At 55.0% G+C, this 17,027-nt stretch overlaps 1 protein-coding gene across 26 annotated transcripts in view; it reads right to left on the bottom strand.

Annotated features, from left to right (window-relative positions):
* Window positions 1-436: 436 nt before the first annotated feature.
* Window positions 437-17,027, bottom strand: part of TCOF1 (treacle ribosome biogenesis factor 1) — a 38,362-nt gene continuing 21,771 nt past the window's right edge. For 4 of the 26 annotated variants that reach the window (XM_074313756.1, XM_074313773.1, XM_074313772.1 and 1 more), the window contains 11 exons: window positions 14,729-14,839; window positions 10,394-10,577; window positions 9,125-9,261; window positions 7,442-7,555; window positions 6,911-7,154; window positions 6,293-6,378; window positions 5,564-5,741; window positions 3,112-3,654; window positions 2,330-2,454; window positions 1,614-1,657; window positions 706-841 (listed from right to left, as the gene is read on the bottom strand). In XM_074313756.1, the coding sequence (XP_074169857.1) occupies window positions 1,631-1,657; window positions 2,330-2,454; window positions 3,112-3,654; window positions 5,564-5,741; window positions 6,293-6,378; window positions 6,911-7,154; window positions 7,442-7,555; window positions 9,125-9,261; window positions 10,394-10,577; window positions 14,729-14,839 (1,749 nt within the window). In that variant the 3' untranslated portion in view covers window positions 706-841; window positions 1,614-1,630. Of the gene's footprint in view, window positions 675-701; window positions 842-1,613; window positions 1,658-2,329; window positions 2,455-3,107; window positions 3,655-5,563; window positions 5,742-6,292; window positions 6,379-6,910; window positions 7,155-7,441; window positions 7,556-9,124; window positions 9,262-10,393; window positions 10,578-14,728; window positions 14,840-17,027 lie in introns of those variants that run through there. The other 22 variants (XM_074313760.1, XM_074313778.1, XM_074313763.1 and 19 more) reach the window with 19 other exon arrangements.

Raw genomic sequence — 17,027 nt, 5'->3', positions numbered from 1 at the left:
CTTTATTACCTGGACACAAGGGTAACTCAGTCCTAACTGGTTTTCCTGCTCCTACCACAGCTATTCTAGACCAAGTACCTCAAAAGAGCCTTACCCCAGCTCAAGTCCTAACGTCAAACTTCAGAAGATGGCTTGGAAGGACCCCTCTTCCATTTCTTACCTCTGGGTATTTGCCTAGCCTACCCCAGCACGTGGAAACCCACCATGACCGTGCTTCAGCTTTCCCTTAGCTAAGATGCCACCTCCTCCAGGAAGCCTGCCTTCCTTACCCCAATTCAGCACCAGACACTTGACTGAGGAAAAATGTTCTGTTCCACTCACCACAGCACCCCAGAGCCTTCATACACAGTCAAGAACAAATTCTGAGTGATGGTTTGTTCACCTCCAAGTGTCAGCCAGACTCTCCCTTCCAAGAATAAGTCAATTGCAAAACATCTGCCCCAGGTGCATCGGGAACTTGCACCTTTCCTTCTTCAAGTCTTTTTATTTTAAGTTCTTACCAAAAAACAACAACAACAACAACAAAACACAAAATGGGGAAAAACTGACAAAAGGGGGACAAAATGTCTGTGTCGGTCAGGGACCAGGGACATGGAAGGAGCGGCAAGGCTGGGCCTTCCTCAGTCTGCAGGGCAAAGAGGTGGAAAGTCCTGAGGCTTCTGAGCATGTTAGGTCTGAGAAGAGAGGGGCAGGTGACTTAAAAAAATATATATATATACTGTACACATCTATATGAAGCATCCTGTGTTAAGGACAGACGTGGGCGCGGGATCAGTGAGTGGACTTCCTTCTCTTCCTTGGCAGGGCTCACGGGCTCGGCCAGCACGAACACTGCCATCTTCTGGGAAGGGAGGGGAAGTTAAAATTCAATTCCAACTCATGGTGGGCAGAGGGCAGAGGCATGGGGCTGGGCACCACCTGCCTAAAGAAATCCCTGGGGGAAGGACACACATCTAGACGGAAGATTTCCCCACCTTTTTCTCCATCAAGGAGAATCAAATCAAACCAAATCAAAACGTGGCATCTCGACACAGGTCGGGACACACTTTAGTGCGGGCCACGTCCCGGGAAGTGGGCTGAGTGCTTTAGTGCCTAATTTCATTCCTTGCCACCAGCCCTGGCAGGCTCTGTATGGCCCCCGTTTACAGCAGGATGGTGGCTGCTGGGCATGCCCAACAGGTGGGGCACTTAACCCCTTCCCCATCACCCAGGAAGCACAGGTCCATCGGAATAGCTGGTCTTGAGCAATCCATCTCCTTTCCCTTAGCAATTGCCCTCAAGTTACAAATCATAAGGAAAAGGAACTGGACAGTGACAAAGGAAAGACCAAGCTCAAGCCTCCTCGTCGACCCCAGTGCCCACCTAAGGCAAGCAGTGCCTGCAGCCAGTGAACACTCAGTGCCAGCCATTCATGGCTGTTCTGTAGCTCCAGCTCCTGGCATCACTCCACTGACCCTGACGAACAGAACCTCACCCTCCAGCCCCCCTTCCCCTTGGTGCCCACCTACCAGGTTCTGTCTGGCCCCCTGAGACCACATAGCAATGCTGGAGCTGCCCTCCCGCCCTCACCAGGGAGCAGACGGTCAGAAGGGGCCCTGGACCAGGAAGCCTACCTGCTGCCATGTGCCCCTCAGACGGTCTGTTCTGCTGTCTTTTTCTGTAAGGAGACAGGTGGGAGACTCTTGTACTCATGCCGCGGCCACCAGGAGGGGACGTCACAGTTCCCTCCTGAGGATTCAGGGCTCTCAGAACAGGTATTGGATATACACAAGGGCAAGGACAGTGCCCCGCGTGCCTTTGAGGGCGGAGTCCAGGCCTTTGCAGCAACAGACGGTCAGTTTTTCTGAACACAGCTGAGGCGCTGCTGGCCAGTGAGAGCTTCGTCTGTATAGGGTACTGACCCCCAACCCCCTTCCTTCAGGTGAACGGCCTTTATCACCCATGTAGCCGATGAGTATGAGTGTTTCTGTGGAGGGGACCCCTGGCAGCTGGCGCACACATCCAGGGAATGTTTCCTCTCTCACCTGAAACCTACTAATAGCCTCCCTGTCCTTCCTGCTCCCTAGGGGTCTCCTTCCTCCACCCCCCCCCCAAACATCCTTCTCTCTCACAGACAAGACAGGGTGTCACGTCCATGGCTTCCACATGCACAGACCTTGTCTTTCCTCGGGGTGGCTCTTCTCTAGTGTCACAACTCACAAGCACCCCACCCGACCCAGACCCTGAGAATGGGGGCAGGGACCTGGTCTGGCTTCCATCCCATCCCGACATGCACAGGATGCGCTGATCACATCCACCCAGGGCACTGGCTTTGGGTCCCTTTTCTAACCTGAAACCCGTCAGGAACTCCCTCTACCTTTTTCTTCTTTTTCTTCTGGAACTGTGAGTCAGGCTCTTTGGTTGAGGCCTTTTTGGCTTTCTTCTTCTTTTCCTTTTTGTCCTTGTCTTTTTTCCCTGAGGGAAGAGAATAAACTTCCTAAACAACAGATGTTAATCTTAAGTATTGGGGTCAGCGTCTCCAGGAACCCTAGAATTCACTCGATTTGGGTCCCCCAGCTCTCTCCACACGCCGGGGAGCCATGAAAACACAGGCTTTTGTGCCCACTTACTTGCCGGAGAGCTCTCAGGGTCGGCCAGCCTCATGATTTCCGCCCAACCCATGGATCCTCTGGACTACTACTATTTTCTTTAACTCACTTTGAACAACTACATATTTATTTAAAAGACACTTTCTGCCTGTAAAATGGGAATGAACTATCCCCTCTTACACAGGGTTAAATGAGGTCCCATCACACAGAGTCTAGCAGAGCTAACAATAAGGGGCAGCTTTACCTCTGAAAGGAAACTGCTGTCTGGGAACATGGACCCCCGAGAAGCCTGAAGCTGAAAGTACACGTGACCACAGGCAGCTCCCAGTGAGCTCAGGGGGGAGGAGGCCACACCCTGGAGCCCCGGGTCTAGTTCTGGCTTTGCCACTACCTGTCTCCATGACCCTGGAAACAGCATGTCTCATCCGTTCCCTTCTGTGTTGGCTGAGGGTCTGTCCCACCATGTGGTGACTGACAGCCCTGAGCGCAGGCCCAGGGAAGCACGCTCCAGGACGGCACTTACTCTTGTCAGGTTTTTTTTTCTCCTTCTTGCTCTTTGAGTTGGCTTGGTCTCCACCCTCAACCTTCACCATTTCTGGCTCCCCTTCTGGCTTCTCCTTGACCCTGTGGGAGCCAGGAGATTCCCTCTCCTTCTTCTCCTTGCTGTCGCCACTTGCTGTGTTTCCCTTAGATTTGCCCTTGGTAGTCCTGGGGGCCTTTCCTGGGGAAACAGCACCCTCCCCACTGTCCCCGGCCACCAGCTGCTTCTTCTTCTTCTTGCTCTTAGGGGTCCTGCCAGCTGCCTGGTCTCCCGACAGCTTGCGCTTGTGGCCCAGCCGGCCCTTCTTGCTGCTCTCCTTGGCGGCATCCATGGCCTTCTTCCTTTCCTGTTCCAGCAGCTCCGTCAGGACCTTCACTACGGTGGCCTGCACCTGGGCTTCGCTCACGGGCCACTGCTCGCTCAGGAGGCGCTGGGTGATGTCACTCTGCAGTGCCAGGGTTGAGGCTGGGGGGCTCCCAGCCTCTTTACTGGGCTTCTGAGTTATGGTGCTAGCCTCTCTTCTGCCTAGAGAGAGAGATGTCTTGTGTCATGGATCTGAGAGATTGGGAAACAGACCTGTCACGGTACAAGAATCAAGGGGATCCAAGGACAGAATTGACCTTTAAAAAATGGTAGACTGGAAACGCGAGGCCATGTGGTCACTCTACCCCCACAGGCTCTCCAAGATGACATCTTTCCACCACCTTCTAACTTAGAACACTTGTTTCCTCATACTAAAATCTCAAGTTCGGGTTGGGGATGGAAAATGGCTTCAGAATGTTAATGAAAGGTCAGACAGGAAGCAGATGGTACTGTCTAGTCAGGAGTCCAGAGCTGGGAGGCAGGAGACCTGGGTTCTAGGTCTACCACCAACGTGCTCTGTAACGTTGATCCTCCCATGGCCTGTTTCCCTGTTTGTAACATGAGGGCGTGAGATGCAGTGACGTTACACCATTCTACATTGTAGGTTTGTGATAAAAGTGAAGGCCATGTAGCCATGTAACTCACGCCCATCTACACACAATGGGCCCATGGCCCTTCCTGCCCAGGGGTCCAGGCGGCTTGCAGGTGGGTGGGGTGTATACACATGTGGGAGCTGACTAAACAGGTTTACTGCTTGCCAGAGCGACTTCTGGTGCAGCCTTTGTTTAGAATTTTTCACACCTCTGTTCTCCTTTGATAACTGTGCTTACTATACGTGTGAAGAAAACCTCCACAGCCCCCTTTAAAATGTCACCCTGGCACACCCGCCTCTCACAAAGAGAAGAAAACTGGGGAAGAAAGTGAGCAACGACTCCGCTGCTGACCCAGCACCAGGCAAGCTGTAGCTAAGAGCCCGAGACTCGGGGGTATGGGAAAATAGCACGTGTCTCAATACCACCCCCAACTTCCCAGGTGACTTGGCAGGTCTCGGCTCCATTCCGGGCCACACAGGCCAAGAGCTCGTCCACGCTGGGCTCTGAAAGGTGCTCATCACTTGGCCCTGCTCCATGTCAGGAGGCTGGGGCTGTTCCCTGCAGCGTGCAATGGGCCCTGGTGTGGGGCCTGAAGCAGCTCTGGCTCCAGAGGAGTGCAGGCTCAGCAATGGGGTCCCAGGATGGAAAGAGGCCCAATTCAGTCCTCTGGTGTTTCCTAGCAAGGGCAGGAATTGGCTGGAGGGGAAGCTAAGGAGACAGGTGGCCCTGGCAACTTCTTTCCCTGCAGCCCACTTCTTCTTCCTGTTTACAAACCCTCCAGAACACCAAGGCCGGGGACCCCTAAAGCTGACCCAGGTGTGCCTGGCTGATACCTGTCCCTTAGGACTGGCAGAGTCGGGGTGGCTGATGCCCCAGCTCGGGTGACCTGAGCATTCCCATCTGCCCTCCAAACAGCACGTGATAACTTTCTACGTGAGCCATGTCTGGACACCGACTGCCACGTGTGGTTACGACACACAGGCCCAGAGGGGCCAGGGGCTCGTCTGAGGCTTTAGAGCATGTCAGCTCATCGCCAGGGGTCTTTGTCATTTCTCCCAAAATGACTTCTGTCTTTCATCTGAGCTCCCTGAATCTCTATACCCCACACCAGGAGCCCATTTATCAGGAAGAGAAGTCAACAGGGACAGCCAGAGAGAGCTGAGGCCTGCTCCAAAGCCAGGGTGCACTTCCTCTATGGCAAGGGTCACCCCGCCAGGTGCACCAGCATCCCACAGTGCTGGATACCCTGACTTCAGGCTGCCCCAGACTTGGAGTCGGACACCTGCGCATGGGCCCCACCCCCATCACCTTGAGGAGCACCTCCAGGTTTGATGCAGGGGTACCAGGCCTAACTTGGAGAGGCCCTAGTGACAGACAGGATGTGCTTGCTGGTGGGACTACTCCTAAGGAAGGGAAAAGAGGAGCCACTGCCTTGTTCTTCTGCATCCTGCTAGGCCTTCCTGTGGCCCTCGACTCACCTGTTTTAGGGGACATAGTGGCTGCTTGTTGGGGCTCCACTGCCCGCTTGCCATCTGGGGCATCCTTGGTGGCCGGAAGTGAGGAAACCGAGGAGGTGAGGTCTGGCTTGGGAGCGGCCTTTGCAGCCTGGGAATTGGACGGAGTCAGTCCAGGGGTCACATAACCTGAGAGGAGAGACTGAAGAAGCCCAGTGTGAAAGAGGCCAGGACCACCCACCCGGCCCTTGAGTGCAAGGCCTGCTGTGCAGGAACCAGCCCAGGGACCCCTACGATCGGGCCAGCCCTCTCGCTGTGCGGGGCGCACACCAGCCCTTTGTGTGTACTTTCTGTGCTATTTTAATTCACACATACTTTAGACAGGCACATTTAAAAGGAAATTTCTTATTACTAATGCAAAAGGAAAATCATTAGCGCTTGTGTCTAGATGATAACATTAAAAGAAATACCATCTGTTAAAGAATGTTTTTATATGGGAATCACCTAAAATCAAGGTGAGCCCTTTCTACAGACTCCAAGAGTCAGCTACTCACGGCTTCATGCTAAAATAGGGCCTTAGGGGGCCTGGCTCCACGCAGACAGGACCCAGCCCAGAGCCCCTGGGAAGGGGAAGGGCACTGACCTCTGACCTGGGAGGTTACCTCAGCCTAAGGCTGCACCAAGTGGGCGGAGCCTGGCTGAGGCTCCTGACCCAAGACCCCCGAGGTTGCCAGCCCTCCCCTGTGCAGTTACCTGGGAAGGTGCCACCACGTCATCGTCGCTGGACTCTGCTGTGGTCTCCTCCACCAAGGTGTCCTTCCTGGAGGGGGCTGGACCTACTGGAGGAGCACAGGTATCCTGTTGGGAGTCCCAGGTACCCCCTGGCAGCTGGGTAGGGCAGAGCCCTTCATGAGGGCCCCCGGGATGGCCGGGTCCCTCTCTATGCACCTCTCCCTTCCACCTAAGGCTTCATCTGTTCCTCTTGCTCCAAGGTCAACTGTTATTCACAGCATTCCAGGCAAGATACCCGAATACTCAACCCTTCCATTCTAATTGCCGAGATCTCCTTACACTTCCCTGCTTTCCCGCAAGGGGTGGATGGCCCTGGGATTTGGGGTGTGTGTGGGGTCAGCTATGGGAGCCTGATTCCAAAAAGCTGGGAGCGATCAAACAGTGCCAGAGGGTCTCTGACAGCATTTGGACCAACTTCCTCTGGGGTCGTACAGGTGGGGAAACAGGCCCAGGTGGCATGAGTAGGCCAAGGTCACAGAACAAGCAGAGATCCAGAGCAGAGGCCAGAGCCGAGGGCTCCACCAGGCCGTTTCTCCCCCGCTCCAGGTCCACCCAGCCTTCTCCTCCTGGGACCCTCACCCTGCCTGTGAGCCAACGGGGCCATCTGGGGCCTCTCAGCGTCCTCCTCGTTCCCTGAAGAGCTGCCGCTGCTGTCGCTGTCATCTGAGGTCCCAGAAGCCTTGACTCTCGGGCATCCCGAGGGAGGGGCCGTGGCCTGCTGGACTACAGGAACCTCAGGCTTTCTCAGCTTGTTGGTCATTCTGGCCTGCACAGGGGTGCCCTGGGGGCTTGCCACGGGGAGTGTTCCCAGAGCACCGTCAATCTAATTTGGTGAAAGGAGAAAGAGTGGAAGAAAAATCAGAGGAAATAAGATCTGGTGCTTAATGAACCTCAGTTGAGGGCCAGGCATTGTGCTAGTTTCTTCCCACAACACTCTACGCCGGGCAGCCACGACCTGGGCAAGTAAGCATGCACGTGCTCAGGTCACAGGGCAGGTAAGTGCTGGTGCCGGGACTCAGGCCCCTGCCTCGGTCTCCCTTCTACCGTCTGTGGCCTTTGATCACTGTCCCCTCCAGAGTAGGGCGTGGGGCCCCCGGCTCCCCAGCTCACCCCACTTGAAGACAGGGTCCTAGCAGCAGGAGGCTGGGCCTCACTGGCTTTCTGAGCAAGGACCTTCAGGGCGGCCTGGGTCAGTGGGAGGCAAGCCAGGTTCCTGTCTGTCACCTGTGGACAGCCAAAGGCAGCCCTGAGACTGCTGGGTTCTCAGGTGCCCTCTGTGCCACGCCCGGTCAGATCCCGTTTGGCTTCAGTGGGAGGGGACCTGTCTCAGCAGGGAGCCATGGGGCTGGAGTGGGGACTGAGGGGTGGGCAAAGGGGCCCTGCCACTATCTGGGCAGAATATGGTGCCAGGCTTCAGGTTATGAGCCAGTCATACAGTTCTCGGAGAGTCCAAAACCGGTGCCAGCCCAGGGGAGGTAAGAGGCACAGGCCCCACCCCCGGCCTCACCATTCAATCTGAGCCTTCACTGGGGACAAGCAATTGCCTCAATGGTCTCCTTGGTGCCACTTGTGCTTCCCACACCCACCAGCAATCAATCAGGGAGAGAACACTGCTAAGAGAACTGGGCATGACTCCTCGCTGTACACCTCCCAGCCCCACCTGCCCGTCAGCGGCCTTTCAGGCCCGACCCCTCACTCCACATTACTTCCTCCCGCTTTCCGACCCCCCAGAGCTTCCCCAGAAGATCACTGCACCTGGGTTGCCCTGCCTGGAGCGCTCCCCAGCTCACCCTGGCCTGGCTGCTACTCCTGTTTCCATGTCACCTCTTCGGGGAGGCCACCCCTGCTCATCCTTTCCAAAGCAGCTCACCCCATTGTTCTCCAGTCTATGTTGTTTCCTTCAAAGCACCCGCCAGCAGGTGACTACTGCAGTTTTTGGTTTCCTTTAGTGGCTGCTGCCCCACTTGGGAACACCATCAGGGCAGGGACCTCCCTGTCTTGTTCCTACTGGACCCCCAGTGCCCAGCATGGACAGACAGACGCTCAGCACCACGTGCTTGCTAAGTGGCTGAATAGCTGCAGTGACACGACCCGGTACCCACCCAGCTCATGGTGAGCCCTGAGCTGGGGGTGGCCAACTCCCCTCTGGCCTCCCCCAACTCTCTCCTGCCCTTTCAGAAAGAAGGGGTAAGGAAACAGGAAAACTGACATGGCCCAAAGAGCAATGCACTGGGAGCCAGGAGACCTGGGCCTGGCCCTCCCTAATCCTGGACAGGTCTCAGCCCTCTTGTCGAGGGGGTCGTGCTGCTTTGTCATCTGAACAATGAACGAGCCATTAACTGTACCCTGCCCAGCTTTTAGACCCAGGCAAGGCCCACAAACAAATGCACTGAAAATGGGGAAGGCTGGGAAGATATTAAGTTACTAGTATGAACACTAAAAAAGGGTAACCAACTTTTATTCAAAGCATCACAAAACTGGGAGGAAAAAACAAAACAAAAACCAAAGCCCAACCATGCTGGAAAAGCTGAGGGACTCAGGGAGCAGTGCTGGCTCTGCCTGGTACCATGTTCCCAGATTAACTCTTCCTGGCCACTCAAAGGTAATCCGGGAGCTCGGATCGGGGTGTAGCCAGCGCGCAGGAGAGGCTCTGGCTGCGAGGGGCAGCTACTTCTGCAGGGCTGGTGAGAGCAACTGCAGTCCCAGCCAGTGGCATGTGTGGGTACGTAGGGGAAAAGCAGGGGGGCCCCTCACCCCCGCTGGTGTACACAGCCCTCCCTTGCCCTCCAGTACCTGCGTGGCTCGTGCTTCCTGTTTTTTGCCTTCTGTCACCCGACTGGACTCCTCACTGCTCCTGGCCCCAACAGCGCTGGTTCTGAGGGCTGTCCTTGGCTGGGCCTTGGGCATGGACGCCACGCTGGTTCTAATGGCTGAAATGGAGTGGGATGGGGTACACATCAGGGCACAGAAACCCCACGGCCTCCCCAGTGGTGGCAATCTCCAATTTATCGTACTCAGGGCTTATGCAGTAGCAACCTGTGTGATGCCCTCCCCAAGCCTCCCAGGCAGGAGCTGTCTCAAACTTCATGTTACAAGGCTCGCCTCCGCGAGCCACAGAGCTACTGGGGCAGCGACCCCACTGTCTCCTCAGCCCCTCCCCTCACTTCAGGCCTCTACAACGTTCCCCCTCAGCTGGCCCAGCTGCTACTCCTGAGCAATGGGCGGGAGCAACGGTGCCAAATGAGACTTCCTGTGCATTGAAAGCAGTCTCTCATGAGAATCACCACAGTCATGTGCAAAGACTGTTACACGAGCAGCACTATTTATAAGAGCAAAAAAACTGCCCAACAAAACCCTCAGCTTCCTCCGATGGCACTGGCAAATAAACCATGGTACTGTAGTGGTAGCGGTAGGTAGGTAGAGAACAGGAATCATGCTGTGAATATGTAATGTAACAATGTATCAAGTAAAGATCACCGAGCACGTGTACAGTAGTCTCACTAAAAACACAGGTATAGCTGAGGTATCCAAATTAACAGTTGTAAAATGTTAACAGTAATTATTCCAGGCAGTGGGATTACAGGTGATGTTTCTTTTGCGCTATTCCTAATTAGCCCACCAAGATTAGGCTTTATAGCCTCATTAAAAAATGTCATGATAACAAAAATAATAATTAACCATTTTCTTGCTATCACTGGTAGAATCAGATTCTCACAAGTCAAAGAAATCCCAGCTCTGGTCCTGTCTCCCACTGAGAGATGAAATCCTTCCCTGTGATGTCTGTTTCAGGATTTCCTAACCCTCTTTACGTGCCCCCAGGAACGGAAGGCTCACTACTCCCTCACAGCACTCTCCATTTTCAGGGTCAGTTACAAAACTCTTCTTTAGACCTTGCCCCACGTTCCCCTGACCAGCAACTTGCTTTGTGACTCTGCCAGCGTCCTTCCCCTTGTGGGCCTCAATGGGGCGGGAGGAGAGGGGAGAAACAGGGTGTAGAGTGGTGTGTGTGCGTGCGCGCCCCAAGACTGGCGGTTGCGGCAGGGGAGTCAGCCCCGCACTCACCGGGAGTCAAGCATTGCGTAGCAGGGATCACATCGTCATCCTCGCTCTCTGAGGAGGAACTTCTGGCTGTGCTCTCCGAGGCCTGGGCCTTCCTTGGGGTGTTCGTAGCCTGGGCTGGTGTGGGGGTAGCAGCTGGGCAAGCTGGACTACGATTAAGTTCAAAAATCAGAGGGGTTTTAATCACCTTGAAAAACAAAAACAAAAAACAACCCCCCAGTGATTAAAGGCTGGGCCAGGAGGAGGGGAAACTGGGGTGGGGGAGGGTGTGACAAGGCAAGAGGGTCCTGAGAGCTTGGGGCAGCTGGACACAGAAGCAATGCCAGCTGCCCCGGGCATTTGCCGCTCACTCCCAGCCCATGTACCTGCTGAGGCCCAGCCCAGCACCTCACAGCTCCCAGGAGCCCTCCTGCCCCTCACAACGAACCCTTGAGGTCTGTAGTATTAGCTCCTCGTACAGAGGGAAAGAACACAAGTCCAGATAGAGGGGAGGAGCGTTGCCCAAGGTCACACAGCGTAATAGAAGCAGTGCCAGGGGTAGAGCACTGAATTCAGCCTTCTTTCCTCTGGCTGGCTTCAGAGACAGACACCTGCTGAATGGTCACAATGCATGTCTACTTGGGGAGCTGTTCAGTCTAGCTGTCCCCACCCCAGAGATTCTGATGCAGCTCCTGAGACGTGGCCCAGGAGGCAATAACCCAGCTGCACTGACCCAGTGTCTTCAACAAATAAACTGCACATGAGAAAAACCAACAGTTAAGACTGAAAGGATCCAATGCGGTGTGTGCCCCTTATTTGGACACATGATATAAAAAAAATACCATTGATGAGACAATTGGGAAAATGGGGACACCGACTGGGCAGGTCGATTTTCTAGGTGTGATATTGTGTTGTGGTTGTGCTTTAAAAAAAACAAAACACAAAAAAACGTGATCAACTGAGTGGAGGGTTTGGATGAAATGGGCCTGGACTCGAGGCCCATCTATCTTTGGGCGCACTTTAAATTCTCCAATACGACAGCCAAAGAAAAAGCAAGCAGCAGCTGCTCCCTGGTATTTTGCGGACCAGTCTTGGAACTGCAGCTCCGGTCAATGTGCCCACTGCATTCCGTGAGCCAGGGAGTGGGGCGTCTGCTTTCCATTCCCCAAAGGTCAGGAAAGGCCTGCTCCAAATTCTGCTCCCTCTCTGGCCAGCAGGGAGACACAGGGCAGCAGGGGGGAGCTGCCCGAGGTCAGGGTCTGGGACCCAGGTCTCCTCCTCACCACCCTGCCCACCTCTGGAGCCTGACTCCTCCCCCGCCCCCAGGGTGCTGTGGGAGAGGAAAAGAGAGAAGCAAAGCAGAAAGGTGCCGCCCAAGGCTGGAGGCTCTGCTGGGCTTGGGCCCTTCCTACTCCTGCCAAACAGCCGCCCCCATGGCTGCTCTGATCTGCCACTTCCAGAGCCTTCCTGCCCACGTGATGAAAGAGAGAAGGATGGAAAGTGGGAGAAGGCTTATAGTTGAGGGAGGGGGGAATCTATATATATGTGAGAAGACAGAGGAACAGATTGTCGAGGACGAAGAGAGGCAACGAACCCACTGAAGGAAACAATAGCGTCTGGGATGTTAAAAGCGGCTCAGCAGCAAAAGCCTCCGCCTCCTCCTCGTTCCACCTGCCCACGCCGCCCGCCCCAGCCTCTGGGCTCAGGGGCACAAGGGACCACGGCCGAGCCTTGCTTCTGATCCCTCCTCTGCCATGACCTCCCTGTGTGGCTGAGGCCCTGCGCTTCGTGAACCTCGGTTTCCTCTGTTGAAAGGGCTGTTAATAATGCCAGTCTGTTTTCACCCACTGGAGGGGCTCTGATGAGCTTTGGAAGCTGCAAAGCAGAGCACACATAGCAGTGGTGAGGGCCTTCCTTCTGGGGTGATTAGAAAAGGCTCATGGGAAGTTGAAGCAGCCTAAACATTTGCTGTGCCTCCCTTAGGTGCTGGGCAGTAAGGCCCCAGAGGGAACACAGGGACTCCCTACTGCAGGGTTTGATGTCTGCAGAACCAAACCTGGGGGCAGTGCTCATTCCAGGCTGAAGCAGAGTGGGGGGTGGGCTAGCCCCCCACTGACTAGCCCAGGCTGCAGACCCTGGGCAAGGGACACAGCGATGAAGGGCAGTTCCAGAGGGGAAGCTCTTCTCCAAGGGCCTCTTTCAGGACTGTCTGGGGCGGGACTGGTGGACAGATCCTGGGCCACCCCATCCCAGGGCACTGAGAAATCCCACTCCCTAGCGATTCCCCCAGGGAGTCTAGAGGACTCAGGCTCGGAGAGGGCAAATGGCCTCACGCACGGTGACAAGCTAACAGGTACCAGAACTGGAAGTCAGTTCTCCAGGCACCAGATAGGAGCTCCTTCCAGGACCAACCATGCGAAGCCTCCAGTTTAATACCCTAATTGGGTTTCTTACAGGTCTGTCTCCCTTTTCTCTCTTCCTCGACCTGAAACTGAGGGGAGGGCCTATGTCTTTTTACTTTGGCAGCTATGCCAGGCTCCAGCACAGACCCTCACCTGGGCTCAATGTCAGCACAACAGGGCTGAGCCACAGACCACCCCCCTAAAAGCCAGAGGGGAGGCCCCATCCCCTGCAGGTGGGGAGACAGAAGCACAGAGGGGGCCTGGGAATGGAGCTACACCCCCTCTCTGCTTCCAGCCTGGGGCTCTGCCCACGACCCTGGCATCAAACCCTTTCCCCCACTGATGGGCTAATAATAAAAACAGTGAAACTTGTCCATAGAGAAATGCTTGATAAAAGCATAATAACGATAATAATCATAATAAGTGAGCTGGGGATTAATCCCCCGGTTCGGAGGAGGAAGCAGCGTCCCCAGGCTGTGCCTTTTTCCCTGAATCCTCCCAGGGGAATGCACAAACTGCCGACTTTTTTCCCTTCTTTTTAAATAGAGGCTCCAGAATCTTCAGGACTAACCTACCAATTAAATGGTTCAGTTTAAGCATGAAGTTCATTTTAATTGTGTTAGTCCACCCCCGCAGAGAAGGGCAAAGCGGCCCCCCCCCTCCCAGCTGTTTAGAGCCTCCTGGAGAAGGAAGCTCTCCCCTAAAGGAGCAGACAGCAGCGCCCCGAGTCCTGCTCTCCTCCTTCCCTGGAAAGGGGAGTGTCCAGGCAGGACCAGGGCGTGGGTCAGAGCGCAGGCGGCCTGGGTTCCAACACCAGGTCTGTCCACTTGTTACCAGCCATGTGACACTGGGGCCGTGCATTCACCTTCTCTGAGCCTCATTCCTTCCTCTTTAAAATGGGAATAACAGAAGGACCTACCTTCCTAGGGTTGTTGTGGGGATTAAACAGATTAATGCACGCCTGGGGCTTGGCACAGAGCCTGGCACAGGAAGTGACCAGGCTGTGCTGGTTCAGCATTACTTTCGTGATGTGGAGAGGAGAAAGGCGGTGAGCACCCTATCACAGTTCAGGCAGCGCCGGACCTGCCTGACGGGCTGATCGGCACGTGATATGACAAGTCAGGGGAAACGGCCTGGGAGCTGCAGAACCCCAGCATTTCCGAGGGGCCTGGCAGAAGCTTCCAGGAGTTTGGGGCTAGAGGAGGACAAAGGGCAGTGCTGTCTGCCAGAAAGGCCTGGGAGTCACACAGAACCTTGGATACCAGCCCAGTGGATGTGGGTCTCTGAGCTAGAGGCAGGTGGGCTTGGTGCCACCCTCAGGGCACCACCTGGGAAGGATGGCTGGAGCAGCAGAGCACGTGGAGCAGTGCCGCAGGCGCTCGAGCCGGTCCTGGGCAGGCCCACGGGATTCCGATGAGCCTCACAGAGGGCACCTGGTCCCACACAGGAAGCAGGGATACACAGGACGCCTGGGGACCAGCATGTGCCCCATCCCTCGGCTCCTTATGGGTCATGAGAATTTGGGGAAATCGCTTCACCTTATAGGGCCTTGATTCGACAGCAGGCAGGCACCACGTGCCCTCCTACAGGAACAGGCACTCACGGTCAGGCAGTGTGGACGTGCGCCAGCGCAGACGCAGGAGGGAGGACGCTGTCCTGCCTGTTTACAGTTGAAACTTTCGGGCCTCAGAATGGCTAAGGCGTGCCCAGGATCACAGAGCTGGTGGGTGGGAGAGCCGGCTCTGACCCCGCACTGTCTGGCTCTGAAGCTGGACGATCAACGACACTGCTGCCTACCTCATGGGGTGATTGTGAAGACGAATGTGTCAAAGCAGAGGAAAGAAGGGCTCTAGAAACTGTGAAGTGCTGTTTAAATGGGGAAGGCCTGTCCTTGTCCCCCAGAGGCCTGCCAGCCCAGCTCTGAGCCTGCAGTGTCCTCAGAGAAGGATCAGCCTACCTGGGGCGCTGGCATCTCCTCCTCACTGCTTTCTGAGGACATCTCGGCATTCTTCTGCGGGGGTGCTGGGGCCGGGGTCTTGCTTTTGGCAGTTTTGGAGTTACTCTCCTTCTGAGGGGACAAGCACAAAATATGGTGGTGGGGGGGTGTTAGCTGAGCAGGAGCACAACGGAGGGACTGGTGAGCAATGCCCCTCACGCACGCCGGCTCAGCAGGTAAGGCAGTATGGCCCCTTCCGGCATGCACATGAGGGGATACAGCTGCTGGCTCTGTATGTCCCACAGTCACTGGAAACATAAGCCTCTACTCTGCTTATCCTCCTGCCAGAGCTGACTCTGAACTTGAAAAGGATATATAAATCAGATGCCACTAACACCTGACCACTAAAGTGCTGTTGGCTGCGAAGCTGAACGAGAGGTGACAGCAGCTTGGGACAAGGTTACAGGGGTGAGCCAGTGGCCCCAGCACCGCTCACATCTGGCTGTAATACCTCCAGTTAAACGCAGGAGCTGACTCAGTGTTCTGACGGCTGCCATCTCCTCCTGTCAGGCCAGGCATTGACGAGGGAGGCCGGCTGGGTAGAACCAGCAGTTAAGGGGCCAGAGGAGTGGGAGAGCAGTGAGGAATGGGTGCGGGTGGGGACCAGCTCAGGGGAGCTCAGGGCAGGGCAGAGGGCAGCTTTGTGCTTCCCTGCTGGCATGAAGGCCCCACCTTCCACTACTCAGCCCAGCCAGCAAAGTGAAGCTTAGGTTGCTGGAGTCTCCAATTTCTTGAGAAGCTAGAAGATGCTGTTTTGTATGTGTCATTTCCCAGTTTTTAAATGGGTCAACTAAAATGCACACGGCAAGTTCCATGTCCGTATTTTCCTTGCTAACACAACCCAGCTTGGTTCTGGTGGTCCCCATCGCAGGCTTTGGGGAGGGCGGGCCTTTCTCCCAGCCAACATGGTAACTGCAGGCCCCTCATGAGTAAGTTGGGGGCAGGGTGGGGAGGGGCGAAAGGTGGGGGAGATCGCTTGCACCATAGATCTGGACAGAGACAAGGTGAGGTGAAGTCAGCTGGGGGATTTCCTATCTCTTTAGGAGACATGGCAGCCCTGACGATGGGGCAGGTGGAACATGGAGATGAAAGAAATCTGGGTCACCCCTGATGCTGAGCTTAAGGAACCCCCTGGACAGCAGCCTTACCCTGGGACTTGGGAGTGCCATGAGAAAGCAGTCCCCTTACTACCTAAGCTCTTATGAATTAGGTTTCCTTCTGCAGATCAGGGTGTCCTGACGGATACAGCCACCTATTCAAACTTAAAAAAAAAAAGCTGCACAAGTCAAAACATGGCTGGCACCCTGGTTGTCTTAGTCTAGCAACTAGGCCTCCATAAATGTTACTAGTAACAAGCAACTAGTAGAAGTGACTGTTGCCTACAGGTTGGCTGGCCTTTGCTGAACCCACCTGACGTCATGTCCCCTTCCCTTAGCACATATTATGCACACCCCCACCCCCCATGTGGAGTGCCTGTTTCCACTTTTGTGTCCGGTGAGCCTCAGGTCTCCCTTCAAGCTTAGCTCAGTCACCTCGTCTGACCTGAGATCTGTTCTCCCAGTTCCATCAGACAGAGCACTACTAGTATTTTCTCCAATAATCCAGTCACATTACCTTGCCCTACAGTCTATAAGATCCTTGAGGGCAGGGCCAATATCTTGCATCCCTTTATCTCTATCAGCAAGATGGAATGCTCAATAGCTGGCCTGATACACTGATGGAGGTTAATGCTAGGAGCATGTAACAGGCTTCTCAGTGCTTGTTTTACTCAGGAAGAAAACAAATCTAAGGGGACGGAGCATGGCCTTGGCCCAGGGATTTCTAGCTTCCTTAAGAAACAGAAGATCCAGCCACATACTTGTTAGGGTATATTTCTACAAGGTCACAATTGGCTGGAGCTCACAGAGACTGTCTATCTAGATGGGCCAATGGCTCTCTAGTTTGCCCCAGTTGTCACCACTCCCTACTGTCTCACCTGACACCAAGGCTCAATGTCAGCTGCCATCTACCACATCTACCAGGCCTGTCAATCATCTCCATTGTATGTCTAAGTCTTGTAAGTCCTGGAGTTTATTACCCCGGGCTTCTGCAGGACACAGCCACGCCTGCTGCTTTCTGCTGGCAGACAGAGGGAAACTGATCCAGATAAAAGTCAGTTCTTCACTCTTCTCTCCCCACATTCCAGGCTTCATACTGAGCTAGATGAGCTCTCCCTGGGGAGGTGCACGTGCCACTGTGAAGCCCCAGGCCCAGGGGTGGG

This window comes from Rhinolophus sinicus, linkage group LG10 (assembly GCF_036562045.2).
Source record: "Rhinolophus sinicus isolate RSC01 linkage group LG10, ASM3656204v1, whole genome shotgun sequence".
Classification (NCBI taxonomy): Eukaryota; Metazoa; Chordata; class Mammalia; order Chiroptera; family Rhinolophidae; genus Rhinolophus; species Rhinolophus sinicus.
Note: the sequence above shows the minus strand (reverse complement) of the source record. Positions and strands in the feature narration are given on the sequence as shown.